The sequence below is a fragment of the Denticeps clupeoides genome, chromosome 5 (assembly GCF_900700375.1).
Source record: "Denticeps clupeoides chromosome 5, fDenClu1.1, whole genome shotgun sequence".
NCBI classification, from domain to species: domain Eukaryota; kingdom Metazoa; phylum Chordata; class Actinopteri; order Clupeiformes; family Denticipitidae; genus Denticeps; species Denticeps clupeoides.
Genome location: NC_041711.1, coordinates 1,579,882 through 1,601,018, shown reverse-complemented (window position 1 = coordinate 1,601,018; position 21,137 = coordinate 1,579,882). Strand labels below are relative to the sequence as shown.

The 21,137-nt window shown below is 45.3% G+C and overlaps 1 protein-coding gene across 3 annotated transcripts; it reads right to left on the bottom strand.

Annotated features, from left to right (window-relative positions):
• Positions 1–1,736: 1,736 nt before the first annotated feature.
• On the bottom strand, positions 1,737–18,715 carry tcaim (T cell activation inhibitor, mitochondrial). Of its 3 annotated transcripts, XM_028982114.1 has the most exons (11): positions 18,607–18,715; positions 18,272–18,422; positions 15,287–15,419; positions 14,162–14,306; positions 13,837–14,083; positions 13,373–13,495; positions 13,206–13,303; positions 12,908–12,999; positions 5,976–6,208; positions 5,771–5,902; positions 1,737–3,515 (listed from the first exon to the last, which is right to left on the bottom strand). In XM_028982114.1, the coding sequence occupies exons 2-11, from the start codon at positions 18,304–18,306 to the stop codon at positions 3,290–3,292; spliced, it is 1,464 nt and encodes a 487-aa protein (XP_028837947.1). In that variant the 5' UTR covers positions 18,307–18,422; positions 18,607–18,715; the 3' UTR covers positions 1,737–3,289. The 3 variants fall into 3 exon arrangements, with proteins under 3 accessions (XP_028837947.1, XP_028837945.1, XP_028837946.1); XM_028982112.1 differs by having other exon boundaries at positions 13,837–14,306; XM_028982113.1 differs by having other exon boundaries at positions 13,837–14,306; positions 18,581–18,648.
• Between the last annotated feature and the right edge of the window lie 2,422 nt (positions 18,716–21,137).

The following is a 21,137-nucleotide window of genomic DNA, read 5'->3' as shown; positions in this document are numbered from 1 at the left end:
TGTAATGAGGTGGTTCCTGTCCTCGACACAGGAAGCCACAGTCTCTGGAAGTGGCAGATGAAACTCACACGTCATTCGTCTCTTTGGGAAGATTTTGGTTTTAAAGCATCACAGTTTATATTTAAGAACGGTTAAAAGAGGTTTCTTTACCCGCTTCGATTGGGTTACATAATGAACAGAATTAGCGTGGCTGGGCGGAGTCAGGAGTTTGACCAGGGACCTGTCCCAGGTTTAAAGATTGGTTGTGGGGAGAAGTGAGAAGGTGTGAAGGGTATTCCTCCCCGCGGTGGGCCGGGCGTTAAGCAGAGCGATCGGGTGTCCGGTGGCCTAAGACTGTGGATTAACGGCCCCCGTTCGGCTGGCCAGCGTCCTAAACTCTTCACGCCGCGGTTTAAAAATAGACGTTCGCATGCAGATCGGGGCGCCGAGCGCGACCTTTATGGAAAGGTCACAGCAGAGGTCTGCTCGACCGCCCGGGAAACGCTCCACACCCGGGGAACCGCTCCACTCGGGATGGTCGCCGTCGTGTCCCTGAGACTGATGGGATTAGGGCGGGGCTTCTGGCCGGCGCATCTCCTGCACCTGAGCAGTCTGCTGGTGAACGTGTGATAAGGAGGGATAATCCGCACTGTTGCAGCGAGGCTGGTTTAAGAGGAAACAGCACACAGAAGAACCCCCCCCCCGGGTGGACCATTGTGGGGACGGGTCAGCCCAGAAAAACGACCCACTGCCACAGTCTGCTGGGTGGTCCCGGCGTCCCCGTGCCACCACGTCACATCAGTCAGCAGACGTCATCGTCACATGGTCCAGCGTGTGTGGATTACGGGGTAAAGCCTTCGTTCGCAGCAGTGTCGGGGCTGGGTGTAATTGGCTGATCTGGGGGTTAATCAGCTTCGTTTCTGAAATAATGAGAGGGTTTCGGTGGAAGGACGCTGGGAGAATGGCGGCCTGAAGCTGTCAGGTGTAAATCAGGCAGGCGCCAGGGTCACCGGACGTTCAGGTTTAGTGGCGCTGCCTGCAGGAACGCACTCAAACCTCCCCGGGGTTCCTCGCTAACTATGGGAAGGGGGCGTGGCCACCTGCCAGCTAATTCAAAAGAGAAGGAAAGATTAACGCCAGTCAATGGAAAACTCACCGGCAGGCCATTAATCCTGCTTGAAAAGGCCCCGAATGAGCCCGCATGGCTCTGCCAGGGTACCACCGATCCTGAAGCCGCCGAGTGCCGCGCTGCTTTAGACGCTCGGACCGACCGCACCGATGTTCTGTAAATACAACACGGGACCAGAACCTGTCCGAGTCACGCCACCAGTTCAGATTATCATTTAGAAGTTAATTCCTCAAATCAGACTACTGACACAGAGGTACGGCATCACATGTGGTCAACTGGGGCATTTGTGGCCTAGCGGTTAAAAAAGCAGTCAGAAAGTTGCCGGTTCGAATCTCGATCCACCAAGGTGCCGCCGAGGTGCCACGGAGCACCGTCCCCACATACTGCTCCCCGGGCGCCTGTCATGGTGCCCACTGCTCACTAAGGAGGATGGTTAAATACAGAGGACACATTTCACTGTGTGCACCGTGTGCTGTGTATCACAATGACAATCACTTCACTTTCATGTTTTTTATGCCATATATGGGCGTGGCATCTACACTACCAGTCAAAAGTTTGGACGCCCCCCACTCCTGTGTGTGTGTGTGTGTGTGTGTGTGTGTGTGTGTGTGTGTGTGTGTATATATATATATAAAAATATGAGCGGGGGGCGTCCAAACTTTTGACTTTTTTTTTTTTTTTAAACATCATAGAACAAAACTGAAGACGCAGGCTATGAAATAAAAGACGTGAGGTCATGTAATGAACGAAAAGTTGGAAGATTTGCAGGGAGCTTCTGTTGTGATGGCAGCAGTTTAATGAGCATCTCGTGATGATGTCTGTGTAAAGTGTGTTGTAAATGTACCCCGTGGTTACGTCTGTTACCTGCACAACACACCGTATGTTACCATTCATTTTCATTTATTAATTTATGAATAAATAAATTCATCCTAGTGAACAGTGAGGTACCCACTGCCTCAGCGCCACTCTTTTGGCCGTTACGCATACACCCCGTCATACACCCGCCCTGGGAGAACGATGCCGTTATTGGCTATCTTGGGACCGGGGAAAAGGGGGTCTGATGTGGGGGGGTGATTGATGACCCCCCCCCTCCAAATTGAGCTCACCCAATTATGAGACGATGGTGGGGTGTATTTTGACGGGACAGAGTAGTAAGGAGAGGGGCTTCGTGTGTCAGGGTCAGGTTGGTGAATCTGTGTCTTTCTTAAATACGTATGTTAATTCATGTCTAATTTGGCCACGGCGCCATATTTTGTTTTTCTTCAGGTTTTTTTTTGGTTTAAATTTTTGACGTGTACGTCCCCGCCTCACAGCAACGATAGTGAACAAAGCAGCCATGAAGGTAAGAAGAGGAAAAGACAGATTCGTCAAATGCCGCTTCAACATGGCTCCATCTTCGTCCCCGTACCTGCCACAGAGAAGGGGCGTCCAGACGTTTGCCTGGTCGTGTAGGTATATAAACATTTCGAAATGACCATTAACACCCGGCATCAGGAAATGATCTTCAGCACCAACATGCTGTTTTTACAGTAAGTGGACAGAAGAACTGCAGAATATGTAGTTAGTAATTTTTTTTTTTACATGATTTCAGCTGTGTGAGTGGTTTAGGAACCAAACCTTGATCCCACTGACCAGAATGTCCAACTTCTGAACCCGAGCACAAGAAGACAAATTACATTTACGGCATTTGGCAGACGCCCTTATCCAGAGCGACTTACAACGTGCTTTCAAGTTACCATCGATGAAGAGATCAATTCCGGTTCACTAGGACCCCAACTTCTGTTCTGGAGAAATGGGCGAAAATTCCCACAGACAAAAGAGGAGAGGAGGCTGCAGAAACCAACCCGACATCGACGCGTACGAGCCGTTTTTAATGATTCATGTGGGTAACGTCCATTTAGTGTATTTCCTCCGGAGAGACAACAGCACCACCCACTGCTGAAGACCTCCAACTGCAGATGATCTAAACAATTCAATTCACTTTCATCATGATCCACCCATCATCCACCAGTTCAGACCTGCTTTTGGCAGGAGGACCAGCGCTGTCCTCCACGAAGGTCCTAGATGCAGAACCTACAGGAACTTTCTCTGTTCAGCCTGCAGGACGTTACTGAAGACATCAAGACGAGTTCTTCAGCAGGGTAAGAACGTGATCTAGTGTGTGAGTGTGTGCGTCGGCCCTCAGCTCTTCCAGTCCCACGGGATGCAGAGGTCCCCGTCCTGCACGACTGAATAGAAGTGTGAGACGCGGAGCCGAAGGCCCTGGACATGCGGCGAACACTCATCCAGCAGCCGCCTGCAGCACTGGATCATCTGGCTGCTGGACACGCTGGGCTCCTTGGTCAGGACCGAGAGAGAGAGTCTCCGCACACAGCGCTCCACCACGGCCTGCTCCTCAGCCTCCAGCCTGGAGAAACACATCCGCCATCGCAGCAGAGAAGACTTCATACAAGGACCTTCAGATAGAAATCCATCCTCTAAACCAGGGGGCGTCATTCCCCCCACAGCACTTTATACAGGGAGTGCAGAATTATTAGGCAAGTTGTATTTTTGAGGAATAATTTTATTATTGAACAACAACCATGTTCTCAATAAACCCAAAAAACTCATTAATATCAAAGCTGAATGTTTTTGGAAGTAGTTTTTAGTTTGTTTTTATTTTTTGCTATTTTAGGGGGATATCTGTGTGTGCAGGTGACTATTACTGTGCATAATTATTAGGCAACTTAACAAAAAACAAATATATACCCATTTCAACTATTTATTTTTACCAGTGAAACCAATATAACATCTCCACATTCACAAATATACATTTCTGACATTCAAAAACAAAACAAAAACAAATCAGCGACCAATATAGCCACCTTTCTTTGCAAGGACACTCAAAAGCCTGCCATCCATGGATTCTGTCAGTGTTTTGATCTGTTCACCATCAACATTGCGTGCAGCAGCAACCACAGCCTCCCAGACACTGTTCAGAGAGGTGTACTGTTTTCCCTCCTTGTAAATCTCACATTTGATGATGGACCACAGTTCTCAATGGGGCTCAGATCAGGTGAACAAGGAGACCATGTCATTAGTTTTTCTTCTTTTATACCCTTTCTTGCCAGCCACGCTGTGGAGTACTTGGACACGTGTGATGGAGCATTGTCCTGCATGAAAATCATGTTTTTCTTGAAGGATGCAGACTTCTTCCTGTACCACTGCTTGAAGAAGGTGTCTTCCAGAAACTGGCAGTAGTACTGGGAGTTGAGCTTGACTCCATCCTCAACCCGAAAAGGTCCCACAAGCTCATCTTTGATGATACCAGCCCAAACCAGTACTCCACCTCCACCTTGCTGGCGTCTGAGTCGGACTGGAGCTCTCTGCCGTTTTCCAATCCAGCCACGGGCCCATCCATCTGGCCCATCAAGACTCAGTCTCATTTCATCAGTCCATAAAACCTTAGAAAAATCAGTCTTGAGATATTTCTTGGCCCAGTCTTGACGTTTCAGCTTGTGTGTCTTGTTCAGTGGTGGTCGTCTTTCAGCCTTTCTTACCTTGGCCATGTCTCTGAGTATTGCACACCTTGTGCTTTTGGGCACTCCAGTGATGTTGCAGCTCTGAAATATGGCCAAACTGGTGGCAAGTGGCATCTTGGCAGCTGCACGCTTGACTTTTCTCAGTTCAAACGCTTGATTGTTCGATGATCACGCTTCAGAAGCTTTGCAATTTTAAGAGTGCTGCATCCCTCTGCAAGATATCTCACTATTTTTGACTTTTCTGAGCCTGTCAAGTCCTTCTTTTGACCCATTTTGCCAAAGGAAAGGAAGTTGCCTAATAATTATGCACACCTGATATAGGGTGTTGATGTCATTAGACCACACCCCTTCTCATTACAGAGATGCACATCACCTAATATGCTTAATTGGTAGTAGGCTTTCGAGCCTATACAGCTTGGAGTAAGACAACATGCATGAAGAAGATGATGTGGACAAAATACTCATTAGCCTAATAATTCTGCACTCCCTGTATAGATCTATTATTATGGCCCGCACGCAACACAAACTACACGTCCCACAATGCAGCGCTTCAGTTGCCTTGGCGACCGCAACCTTTAGCCTGAGTCTGGATCAGAGGTGGCCTAGTGGTTAAGGAAGCGGCCCCGTAATCAGAAGGTTGTCGGTTCGAATCCCGATCCACCAAGGTGCCACTGAGGTGCCATCGTCCCCACACACTGCTCCCCGGGCGCCTGTCATGGCCGCTCACTGCTCACCAAGGGTGGTGGTTAAATGCAGAGGACACGATTCACCGTCTCACCGTGTGCTGCGCTGCAGTGTTTCACAATGAGGTCACTTTCATCTACAGGAGCTGTTTCCACGTTTCCTGCTTCAAAGTCACCAAAGTGTGGTGCGTAGGGAGATTCGGTTTGGCACCAAATCGCGCACTGCATTATGGGATGTGCAGTTTACGTGTCATCAGCACTGCGTATCGCGGGGCCATAATAATAAATCCATATAAAGTGATGTCGCGAGATGTCGCACAGGTTCCATATCCAAACAAAGCTCTGCCTTTTGTCTGTGTGTGCACAGTTTTTTCTATTTTTATCTTTGTCGATCTGTCTTTGTGTGAGATGGCATTCATGTCATCGTCACAGATTTATTTAAAAAACCCAACACTCACTCCTTCCTGCTCTTCATGCGTTTGCGAGCCTCCTGCGCCCTGCTCTGGAGGAAGCTGCGCAGCTGGGCGGGGTCGGACGCCGTGGGGATGATGAAGTGACCCAACTCGTGCAGGCTGGGACGGGTACGGTCACTGTGGGAACAGGCGGCGACGGTGATCCGAGAACACGGAGCCACGCCCGACGCGCACACACGCGCACACTTACTTCTCCAGGGTCATGGTGAGACCCTGCAGGCTGCGGGGGTGGAGCACCAGGCGCTGGGGGAGGAGCCTGTTCTGGAAGGCGCTGAGGGCGGCGTAATGTTCCTCCAGCGGCAGAACCGGCCCCAGCCGCTCCACGTGGACCACCTGGACTCCGCCCAGCAGCAGGCTGATCTGCTCCTTCAGACACTCCGTCTGCTGGAACAGGCCGCAGTAACTGGGCAGCCTTTCAAAGAGCTACACACACACACACACACACACACACACACACAACATAAACAATGTGGCGTATAAACACACACACACACACACACACAACATAAACAATGTGGCGTATACACACACACAACATAAACAATGTCGCGTATACACACACACACATAAACAATGCGGCGTATACACACACACAACATAAACAATGCGGCGTATACACACACACAACATAAACAATGCGGCGTATACACACACACACACACAACATAAACAATGTCGCGTATACACACACACAACATAAACAATGCGGCGTATACACACACACAACATAAACAATGCGGCGTATACACACACACAACATAAACAATGCGGCGTATACACACACACACACACACACAACATAAACAATGCGGCGTATACACACACACACACAACATAAACAATGCGGCGTATACACACACACAACATAAACAATGCGGCGTATACACACACACACACACAATAAACAATGTCGCGTATACACACACACAACATAAACAATGCGGCGTATACACACACACAACATAAACAATGCGGCGTATACACACACACACACACACACATAAACAATGTGGCGTATACACACACACACACACAACATAAACAATGTCGCGTATACACACACACACACACCATAAACAATGTCGCGTATACACACACACAACATAAACAATGCGGCGTATACACACACACACACACACAACATAAACAATGTGGCGTATACACACACACACACACACACACAACAAACAATGTGGCGTATACACACACACACACACAACATAAACAATGTGGCGTATACACACACACACACACACACAACAAACAATGTGGCGTATACACACACACAACATAAACAATGCGGCGTATACACACACACAACATAAACAATGCGGCGTATACACACACACACACACACAACATAAACAATGTCGCGTATACACACACACAACATAAACAATGCAGCGTATACACACACACAACATAAACAATGCGGCGTATACACACACACACACACACAACATAAACAATGTGGCGTATACACACACACAACATAAACAATGCGGCGTATATACACACACACACACACAACATAAACAATGCGGCGTATACACACACACACACACAACAAACAATGTGGCGTATACACACACACAACATAAACAATGCGGCTTATACACACACACAACATAAACAATGTGGCGTATACACACACACAACATAAACAATGCGGCATATACACACACACACACACAACATAAACAATGCGGCGTATACACACACACACAACATAAACAAAGTGGCGTATACACACACACACACAACATAAACAATGTGGCGTATACACACACACACACACAACATAAACAAAGTGGCGTATACACACACACACACACAACATAAACAATGTGGCGTATACACACACACACACAACATAAACAATGTGGCGTATACACACACACACACACAACAAACAACGTGGCATATACACACACACACAACATAAACAAAGTGGCGTATACACACACACACACAACATAAACAATGCGGCGTATACACACACACAACAAACAATGTGGCATATACACACACACACACAACATAAACAATGCGGCGTATACACACACACACACAACATAAACAATGTGGCGTATACACACACACACACAACAAACAATGTGGCATATACACACACACAACATAAACAATGCGGCGTATACACACACTAACACACACACACACAACATAAACAATGTGGCGTATACATACACACAACATAAACAATGTAGCGTATACACACACACACACAACATAAACAATGTGGTGTATACACACACACACAACAAACAATGTGGCGTATACACACACACACAACATAAACAATGTGGCGTATACACACACACACACAACATAAACAATGCGGCGTATACACACACACACACACACAACATAAACAATGCGGCGTATACACACACACACACAACATAAAACAAATGCGGCGTATACACACACACAACATAAACAATGCGGCGTATACACACACACACACACAACATAAACAATGTCGCGTATACACACACACAACATAAACAATGCGGCGTATACACACACACAACATAAACAATGCGGCGTATACACACACACACACACAACATAAACAATGTCGCGTATACACACACACAACATAAACAATGCGGCGTATACACACACACACACACAACATAAACAATGCGGCGTATACACACACACACACACAACATAAACAATGCGGCGTATACACACACACACACACACACCACAACATAAACAATGCGGCGTATACACACACACAACATAAACAATGCGGCGTATACACACACACACACAACATAAACAATGTCGCGTATACACACACACAACATAAACAATGCGGCGTATACACACACACAACATAAACAATGCGGCGTATACACACACACACACACACACAACATAAACAATGTGGCGTATACACACACACACACACACAACATAAACAATGTCGCGTATACACACACACACACACCATAAACAATGTCGCGTATACACACACACAACATAAACAATGCGGCGTATACACACACACACACACACAACATAAACAATGTGGCGTATACACACACACACACACACACACACAACAAACAATGTGGCGTATACACACACACACACACAACATAAACAATGTGGCGTATACACACACACACACAACACACAACATAAACAATGTGGCGTATACACACACACAACATAAACAATGCGGCGTATATACACACACACACACACACAACATAAACAATGCGGCGTATACACACACACACACACACACACAACAAACAATGTGGCGTATACACACACACAACATAAACAATGCGGCTTATACACACACACAACATAACAATTGTGGCGTATACACACACACAACATAAACAATGCGGCATATACACACACACACACACAACATAAACAATGCGGCGTATACACACACACACAACATAAACAAAGTGGCGTATACACACACACACACAAACATAAACAATGTGGCGTATACACACACACACACACAACATAAACAAAGTGGCGTATACACACACACACACACAACATAAACAATGTGGCGTATACACACACACACACAACATAAACAATGTGGCGTATACACACACACACAACAAACAATGTGGCATATATACACACACACAACATTAACAATGTGGCGTATACACACACTAACACACAGACACACAACATAAACAATGCGCCGTATACACACACTAACACACACACACACAACATAAACAATGTGGCGTATACACACACACACACACAACATAAACAATGCGGCGTATACACACACACACACACAACAAACAATGTGGCATATACACACACACACAACATAAACAAAGTGGCGTATACACACACACACACAACATAAACAATGCGGCGTATACACACACACACAACAAACAATGTGGCATATACACACACACACACAACATAAACAATGCGGCGTATACACACACACACACACACAACATAAACAATGTGGCGTATACACACACACACACAACAAACAATGTGGCATATACACACACACAACATAAACAATGCGGCGTATACACACACTAACACACACACACACAACATAAACAATGTGGCGTATACATACACACAACATAAACAATGTGGCGTATACACACACACACACAACATAAACAATGTGGTGTATACACACACACACAACAAACAATGTGGCGTATACACACACACACAACATAAACAATGTGGCGTATACACACACACACACAACATAAACAATGTGGCGTATACACACACACACAACAAACAATGTGGCATATACACACACACACAACATAAACAATGCGGCGTATACACACACACACACACAACATAAACAATGTGGCGTATACACACACACACACAACAAACAATGTGGCATATACACACACACACACAACATAAACAATGCGGCGTATAAACACACTCTCACACACACACAACATAAACAATAAGGCGTATACACACACACAACATAAACAATATGGCGTATACACACACACACACAACATAAACAATGTGGCGTATACACACACACACACACACAACATAAACAATGTGGCGTATACACACACACACAACAAACAATGTGGCATATACACACACACACAACATAAACAATGTGGCGTATACACACACACACACAACATAAACAATGTGGCGTATACACACACACACAACAAACAATGTGGCATATACACACACACACACAACATTAACAATGTGGCGTATACACACACTAACACACAGACACACAACATAAACAATGCGCCGTATACACACACTAACACACACACACACAACATAAACAATGTGGCGTATACACACACACACACACACAACATAAACAATGCGGCGTATACACACACACACACACAACAAACAATGTGGCATATACACACACACACAACATAAACAAAGTGGCGTATACACACACACACACAACATAAACAATGCGGCGTATACACACACACACACACACACAACAAACAATGTGGCATATACACACACACACACAACATAAACAATGCGGCGTATACACACACACACACACACACACAACATAAACAATGTGGCGTATACACACACACACAACAAACAATGTGGCATATACACACACACAACATAAACAATGCGGCGTATACACACACTAACACACACACACACAAACATAAACAATGTGGCTATACATACACACAACATAAACAATGTGGCGTATACACACACACACACAACATAAACAATGTGGCGTATACACACACACACAACAAACAATGTGCGTATACACACACCACAACATAAACAAGTGTGGCGTATACACACACACACACAACATAAACAATGTGGCGTATACACACACACACCACACAACAAACAATGTGGCATATACACACACACACACAACATAAACATGCGGCGTAACACACACACACACACACAACATAAACAATGTGGCGTATACACACACACACACAACAAACAATGTGGCATATACACACACACACAACATAAACAATGCGGCGTATAAACACACTCTCACACACACACAACATAAACAATGTGGCGTATACACACACACAACATAAACAATATGGCGTATACACACACACACACAACATAAACAATGTGGCGTATACACACACACACAACACAACATAAACAATGTGGCGTATACACACACACAAAAAACAACAATGTGGCATATACACAACACACCACAACATAACAATGTGGCGTATACACACACACAACACAACACATAAACAATGTGGCATATACACACACACACACAACAAACAATGTGGCATATACACACACACACAACATAAACAATGTGGCGTATACACACACACACACACAACATAAACAATGCGGCGTATACACACACACACACACACAACATAAACAATGTGGCGTATACACACACACACACACAACATAAACAAAGTGGCGTATACACACACACACACAACATAAACAATGTGGCGTATACACACACACACACACAACATAAACAAAGTGGCGTATACACACACACACACACAACATAAACAATGTGGCGTATACACACACACACACACAACATAAACAATGTGGCGTATACACACACACACAACAAACAATGTGGCATATACACACACACACACAACATTAACAATGTGGCGTATACACACACTAACACACAGACACACAACATAAACAATGCGCCGTATACACACACTAACACACACACACAACATAAACAATGCGGCGTATACACACACACACACACAACAAACAATGTGGCATATACACACACACACAACATAAACAAAGTGGCGTATACACACACACACACAACATAAACAATGCGGCGTATACACACACACACACACACACACAACAAACAATGTGGCATATACACACACACACACAACATAAACAATGCGGCGTATACACACACACACACACAACATAAACAATGTGGCGTATACACACACACACACAACAAACAATGTGGCATATACACACACACAACATAAACAATGCGGCGTATACACACACTAACACACACACACACAACATAAACAATGTGGCGTATACATACACACAACATAAACAATGTGGCGTATACACACACACACACACACAACATAAACAATGTGGCGTATACACACACACACAACAAACAATGTGGCATATACACACACACAACATAAACAATGTGGCGTATACACACACACACACAACATAAACAATGTGGCGTATACACACACACACAACAAACAATGTGGCATATACACACACACACACAACATAAACAATGCGGCGTATACACACACACACACACACATAAACAATGTGGCGTATACACACACACACACAACAAACAATGTGGCATATACACACACACACAACATAAACAATGTGGCGTATACACACACACACACAACATAAACAATGTGGCATATACACACACACACACAACATAAACAATGTGGCGTATACACACACACACACAACATAAACAATGTGGCATATACACACACACACACACAACATAAACAATGTGGCGTATACACACACACACACTTGAGTCCTTACTCTGGCCCAGTGATGGTGCACATCAGTGTTTCCCAGCATGACGTATCCTGACGCGTTCATCCCTGATTGGTCGCTGTACAGAATCGTGTGTCCTGTGATTAAAATGCGATTTGTCACTCGGAAGGAGCTCTTCTGTCGCGTACCAGATTAATAAATACTATATTCAGCCCTTTTTAGCCATATGCATTTAGCCATGTAGCGGTACAAACGAACGGAACCCGGGCGGAGAACCATCGTTGCATCTTAAATTCTGTAAAGCGTCCCCCATCACACCCAGACGGCGCCCCCTGGCTTGTACCTCGCAGGTTGAGCAGCGCCTCGGGGTTCTGAAGGGACAGGCGCGCCAGGCTCTGCAGCTGACAGCAGCGGTGGGACACGTCCCAGCAACGCTGCCACCTGCGGGGCGCAGAAACCACAGTCACGTTCCGGGCGGCTGACAGCGGGACCGCCAGAGCGAGGACACACCTGATGTCCCCGAGTCCCAGCTTCTCACGCAGCTCCGTCTTCAGCCTCTCCAGCTCCTCTCTCCTGGGCAGACTGGCACTCTGCTTCTGACTGGCGCCCGCCTCGTTGTCCCGCAGCCAGACGCTGCCAGAAACGGTTCATTCATTAATCAAAGCGAAGTGATTGTCACACGTGATGCGCGGCAGCACAGCACACGGTGCACATAGTGAAATTTGTCCTCTGCATTTAACCATCACCCTGAGTGAGCAGTGGGCACCATGACAGGCGCTCAGTGGCACCTTGGCGGATCGGGATTCGAACCGGCAACCTTCTGATTACGGGGCCACCACTGCCCCCCCAGACAGACAGATCCCGCTAACTGAAGCCAGTTTACCAGCATGGGAACGAAGGGTTCGATCTAAAACTCTGGACATGTGACTTCTAACTGCTCCTCGCTTTATATCAATTCGATTACAGGCGAGTACCTCAGCGCCGGTTCCACTCGCCGGGCTTGCTCCAGCTCCTGTTCCGGGTCCCGGAAACCGGTGAAGGCGTAGTACGTCTTGTCCCACTTGATGGGCCTGTAAAAGGGCCGCGCGGCCGCGGCTCCGGAACCGCTGCCGCTCTGCAGGGCCTGCACGTGCTCCACGGACAGGCTGCAGGACCGGAGCACGTCCACCACCGTGCTCAGCACGTCCCGCGTCTGCAGGGTGAAGGTCACCGGGCGGAAGCCTGGATGCGGAACGAGGGGACCCGCCTCACTCGGAGAAGAGCCGGCGCTGCCGTCTACCAGGGGACGGACGGACGTACCTGCTGCTTTTCTCTCCTCGTCCCCCTGGGCCTGCGTTTCCCGCACGTAAAAGGTCAGCCTCGTTGGCCGGACAGGCCGGCCTCCCGGCTTCTGAAGGCTTTCCAGGTATCCGTTCAGTCTTTTCAGCGAGTTTTCGTTCACTTCCTGAAACGCGTGTTAAAGGTGACGTTTACCTTACGCTGAGCAAAATCTACAATTCATTTACATTTACCAGGGCATTTACCAGACACGCTTATCCAGAGCGACTTACAGTCAGTAGTTACAGGGACAGTCCCCCTGGAGACACTCAGGGTTAAGTGTCCTGCTCAGGGACACAATGGTAGTAAGTGGGATTTGAACCTGGGTCTTCTGGTTCATAGGCGAGTGTGTTACCCACTAGGCTACTACCACCCCATACTACTACTACTACTACTATTACTACTATTACTACTACCACCCTACTACTATTACTATTACTACTACCACCCCATACTACTATTACTACTACCACCCCATACTACTACTACTACTACTATTACTACTACCACCCCATACTACTATTACTATTACTACAACCACCCCATACTACTATTACTACTGCCACCCCATACTACTACTACTACTAACTACCACCCCATACTACGAGGACGGGACGACGACCACCCCAGACGACTACGCCTACGAGAGACGACCACCCCAGACGACGAGGACGAGGACGACGAGGAAGAACGACCACCCCAGACGACCATGACGACTACGACCACCCTACGACGAACTACGACCACCCATACTACGAGGTACTAGGACGAAGATAAGACCTACCACCCCATACTACTATTACTATTACTACTACCACCCCATACTACTATTACTATTACTACTACCACCCCATACTACTATTACTAGTACTACTATTAATACTACCACCCCATACTACCATTACTATTACTACTACCACCCTACTACTATTACTATTACTACTACCACCCCATGAATTCAAACACATTGCACCCGAGAATCAGAACTTTCATGGAATCCCAGGAGTGAATTCTATATATTCTTTTAAATGTAGAAACATCACTGGAATTTGTTCTAGACGGTTCTGTGATTCGACCAGAAGAACCCGAGCGGAGCAGGCAACTCACACGTTCTTTTGGATGCTGGCCGAAGAAGTCCGGGTGGACGGCGAAATAAAAGGGTCTCAGCGCGTTGACGGCCTCGGCGCCGGAGAGCGCCCTCTTCGGGATGATGTGCGTCACGACATGTCTGTTCTCGGCTCTGCATGAGAACATAAGAACAGCATCTAGCAACCCTCTGTGAGATCCTTAGATGTTTCGTATCCTCAGCAGTTTAAGGTTATTCCGATTATAACAACACAGATGATAACAAAAAAGAACTGTATTTGTGAATTAAAGGTGAAATTCACAGTACAGGACAAATGTTTGGACACCTTCTCATTCAACGTGTTTTCTTTATTTTCATGACCATTTACGTTGGTAGATTCTCACTGAAGGCATCAAAACTATGAATGGACACATCGTGCATTGATTGGCTGTAAAGGCGCGTGACGCTGCTGTGCATCAATAAGCCAGATGAGAACTGAGATCCGTACCTGGTCGTGCTGATAAAATTATCACAGAGTACGAGATTGTTGGAATTACTGATCGTACACCGTACTAGGGCTGCAACAACCAATCGATGCAATCGTTAAAAATCGATTACTAAGAGTCGGCAACAAAATTGTTAATCGATTCGTTGTGTCGTGAGACATTCGATTATGAAATCGGTCTCTCTCGCGCACTGATGCCTGCATTCGCCGCCTTACAGACAGGGCGGAGCAAAAATAAAAAATGAGCGAGCATTGGTAGAGGAAAGATACGCGTAGTAAAAGGCTAAGAACACGCATTCTAATGAAAAAAGTGGCGCCAGTGGCCGCAGGCAGTAAGCAGTGGTCAAAGTGACCACACGTTACGTGGGCTTCTCTTTCTGCACGTGACACCTGGTCCACCGCACCTGCTCTGTCCAGGCGTCACGCGTCTGCTCTGACACGCCACAAAACAGCCAGCTCGTCAGACAAAGTGAGAGTGTGTGTGTGTGTGTCAGTGTGAGAGTTTGTGGGTGTCCAGTGTAGTGTAGACAACAAGTTCTGACATTCAAGCAAATCCTGTAAAATTTTCAGATTTGTATTGTTCTTATTTTTTTTTGTAAATTATTTATTGTTCTGGCAGCTTGTATTTTAGTAGGGCTGCAACTAACGATTATTTTAATAATCGATTAATCTGTTGTAGAATCGGATAAAAAAAAACAAAAAAACAAGAAAAGCATTCATTTCCAACCCTTTATTCAAAAACAGAACCAAAATCTTTAGAAAGTGCAAAAACATGTTGCACACACTCGCAGACGCACACACTCACAAACTCTCACACTGACACACACACACACACACTGCAAAAAATGATTTTCTAATTTAGTAGTTTTGTCCTGATTTCAGTCCAAATCTCTAAAAAATCTTAAATTAAGATACATTTACTAGACACATGAAATAGTATAAGAAATTGTCTTGTTTTCTGAAAAAAACATCTCAAAATTAAGTGATTGTTTATTTAAAACAAGCAAAATTATCTGCCAATTGGGTAAGAAAACTAATCTTAATGAGATATAATCTCAAACAGGAGTTTTAAGCATCACTTAATTTTCTCATGCCATTTTTCTTGTCTAGTAATCTTGATTTAAGATTCTTTAGATATTGGGCTGGAAACAAGACAAAATTACTAGGTAAGAAAAGCTTTTTTTGCAGTGTATCTATACATGACAACAGATTGAAAAATGAATGGTCCAAAAAAGGCAAGTGAATAAAAACATGTCTTTAGTCTTTTAATGCAAAGTAACTTATAGCACCCCCGCTTTACTACTGTTATTAACGCGCTAACGCTAACTTGTCATGCTTGTCAAGCTGGATGACGGGTAAACATTTACATTTACAGCATTTATCAGACGCCTCTTTTAGTAATCGATAAAAATCGATTCAACCGATTCATTGTTGCAGCCCTATATTTTAGTGTGTGTTTGGCAGACGTAAGCTCGGGAGAGAGGTCCTGCCTTGAGTATCTCGGGTGAGGAAGAAGGGAGCAGGAGATCCGAAAGGCGTGTCGTGGCGAAGAGGGAGCTGAGCCAGAATGCAGGGCTCTCAATTTACCCGTCGATCTACGTCCTGATCCTCACTGATTGTCATGAGCTTGGTAGTAGGGTGGTAGTATCCTAGTGGGTAACACACTCGCCTGTGAACCAGAAGACCCAGGTTCAAACCCCACTTACTACCATTGTGTCCCAGAGCAAGACACTTAACCCTGAGTGTCTCCAGGGGGGGACTGTCCCTGTAACTACGGACGTCTGATAAACGCCGTAAATGTACAAATGAGCTTTGGGTAACAAGCGGCCGAAATTAGTTTCCTCCGTAGATTGGACGGGTGCAGCCTTCAAAGTGAAGTGAGTGTCACATGTGATACACAGCAGCACAGCACACGGTGCACACAGTGAAATTTGTCCTCTGCATTTAACCCATCACCCTGAGTGAGCAGTGGGCAGCCATGACAGGCGCCCGGGGAGCAGTGTGTGGGGACGGTACTTTGCTCAGTGGCACCTCGGCGGATCGGGATTCAAACTGGCAACCTTCTGGTTACGGGGCCGCATCCTTAACCGCTAGGCCACCACTGCCCCATAGGGTGATGATCTCAGACATTCGGGAGGGACTCCAGTTGAGGTGGATCGGGCATCTGGTCAGGATGCCTCCTGTAGGAGGACGCCTCCCTGGGGAGGTGTTTCGGTCATGTCCTGCCGGCAGGAGGTCAACCCAGGACACGCTGGAGAAATGATGGAGCTGGTGGAGATTATTATAAACGCTCAAGGAGCAACATGTTCATGCATTTTCTAACTATTTTAAATCTGTTTCTAAATAAAGAGTTGGAAATTTATTCTACAATATAAAAAAAACCCTGACAGATTAATCGATTATTAATCGTTAGTTGCAGCCCTAGGGAAAAACAATGGCACAAATGCGATAACCATCGTACGTTTGGCAACTCTGGGTCCATTCCGTCTTGCCTACTGTGCAGATGACCAATGACACCCACCTGACCGCAGATCGCAGGATGGCGGTCACAGACATCCTGACCTCTGACCCCGCAGCCCAAGTGAGCGCCTAGCAGCCTCCCTTCACATCCTGCCCGACCAGGCCGGCCTGAGAGGGGTCAGGCGGGGTCAGCTGCCCGAGGACGGGGCTCCCTACAGAGGACGGGACACAAGTCACGTGATCACCGGAGGTTGAAACTGCGTCGTTTATTGATTTATGTGGCGCAAAAACGCCATGACCAGGCACTAAAGCAGCTCTCGACTAATTAGGCATGACTGATTATCGGCACAGAATTTCTGTATCTACACACCCGCACTGTGGCACCGGCGAACCCACCTGGCGTTATAACGGCCGAGGAGCGCTCAGTACACACTTACACGCTGACTTTGAAGCGCGTTCACGGGTCATTTCCGTGTTGCCAGATCCGTCGGAATCGCGAGCAAACAGACAAACAAACAAGGCGAAGACAAAGAATAAAAGTCTCTGGATTCAGCTCGGTTCGTGTAGGACAGCAGCCGCCTTCATCGGCCTACGAACCAACACACGGGGTCTCTCAAATGTCCGCGACACTCGGGGGTAGAAAACATTACGATAGAAAATCTTTCTACAAGCGGACTTGGCAACCCCGCTCAACTCCGGCAGGCACAAGCAGCAGAGCGCCACACGGACCGGAAGCGGGAGCTCCACTGGGTCCTGGCGACGCCTGGTGGTGACAGCACAGCACTGCACCGCACGGCGCAGGCATCAAGACTGTGTCCCCATTTCAAAACATGAGCTGTGTTTCCTTTATTTCAGCTAATTCGAAAAAATATTAAATATTGGCAGTGGTGGCATAGCGGGTAAGGAAGCAGGCCCATAAATAGAAGGTCGCCGGTTCGAATCCTGAACCGTCAAGGTGCCACTGAGGCACACACTGCTCCCCGGGCACCGGTCATGGCTGCCCACTGTCACCAAGGCTGATGGTTAAATACAGTGTCACCGTGTGCTGTGCTGCAGTATCTCACAATGACAATCACGTCACTTTCGTTTTGTGAAATGACAAATCGACAAAGCCATCTCTAACAGAGAACAGAGGTAAATCACTTCGCCCACAAGGAACCAGAACTGAGAAGAGATTGTAAATGATCCCTTAATTTAAAAATTGGTCCGCTTCCCCATTTAATCCTATGGAGGTGTAAGCACAAAAACTAGACAAGGAAGGGACGGAAATATTATGTCAAGAGGTTCATAAGAAATGTAATCTTTCCCTTTATTTCCAGAAATTTGCATCCTAAAATTACAATAGGCAAACACACCATTTATTTAGCATTATGGCATAAAAAAGGCATAAGGACAATGACTGATTTACACAAAGAGAACAAGATTATGTTTTATAATGATCTGGCAGAAAAGTTTAATTTGGAGCGATCTGGCCATTTTTGGTGACATTTACAAATTAGAGACTGTTTGAAAGATAAAAATAAAGTTTTCTCAGGAGAAAGAACTTCCTTGCTATAATCATCCCTACTCACGAAGGCATCAAAATGGTATAATATATGCCGTATATGTAATTATGTAAATATGTAAATATATGCAGTACATTCTTAAGAATATTCGTAACATGGGAGTCAATCATCTCTGCAAATGGGCTCTTTATCAGGGCGGCTTGAGGTAAATTTATCCAATATGAAATTCACAACAGATATTATTACACACCAACGAGACTTCATAAAATGGCCTTTAGTAAGGATGATTTGTGTTTGAAAAAAGGTACCCTGTTGCATGCCTTGTGGGAATGTCCACTGGTCTCGCTCTCCGCTTCAGAGTTTTAAACAATGGACTTGTGCCGACTTATTTTGACGGTGTGGAAGGACCCCCAACCCTGAAAATGTGGAAGGAGAGAATGACTGAAATGCAGCATGTGAGAAAATGCTCGGAGGACTAATCAGTAAAGCAGAGATCCTGACATGTCTCTATAATGCCTTGACAGTGTAAATTATAATCTGGAATAAACATCTTGTATTTGCAATGTTTTATTCATAACAACTAATTTGATTGTTATTACTATATTTTTTATTTTATTTTTTTGTGTTCATATCTTTGGTCTTTAAATGTATAAAACTCAATAAAAAGTTTAATTACAAAAAAAGAATAAAGTTGATAAAAAATCTGAAACAAAATGGTGGTAGAAGCCTAGTGGCTGCCATTGTGTCCCTGAGCAAGACACTTAACCTTGAGTGTCTCCAAGGGGGGACTGTCCCTGTAACTACTGATTGTAAGGCTCTCTGGATAATGCTGTAGAGGTAAAATACATTAAACCCATGATAGATATCATAATCAGAAAAGATTTATACATTAAAATGGCTGAATGTCTGAAGGACTATGCTGCAACACAAATAAAACCTTCATATTCACAAGGGACACACTCAGATGTTCGCTTTTTATTATAAAATATAGAACATTTTCACCAACATCAGGACACAGTCTAAATTTAATATATAATAAAATAAACAAACACAAAGCTAAAGCAAAGGGGAATAAATTTGTTCTAATGAAAAAAGTTCACAATGAAAGGTAATGAAATCCGGACAAGAATTTAAAAATGAAAGAAGAACAACAAACTGAAGGAAGAAAAACAGGCTGATCATAAACCTGATTGAAATCCATCACTTTGTGGATTACAGTTAGTAACTTTATTAACCTGATTGAAATCCATCACTTCACGGATTACAGTTAGTAACTTTATTAACCTGATTGAAATCCATCACTTCACACATTACAGTTAGTAACTTTATTAACCTGATTGAAATCCATCACTTCACACATTACAGTTAGTAACTTTATTAACCTGATTGAAATCCATCACTTCGTGGATTACAGTTAGTAAC

What these genes read in the sequence shown, in the direction of transcription:
- tcaim (XM_028982112.1), bottom strand. Translation starts at nt 18,306, where the DNA reads ATGTCTGTGACCGCCATCCTGCGATCTGCGGTCAG. An exon ending in ATCCTGCGATCTGCGGTCAG is followed by an intron (nt 15,420 to 18,271) that starts GTGGGTGTCATT and finishes GTTCTCATGCAG; the next exon opens with AGCCGAGAACAGACATGTCG. An exon ending in GCCAGCATCCAAAAGAACGT is followed by an intron (nt 14,307 to 15,286) that starts GTGAGTTGCCTG and finishes CACGCGTTTCAG; the next exon opens with GAAGTGAACGAAAACTCGCT.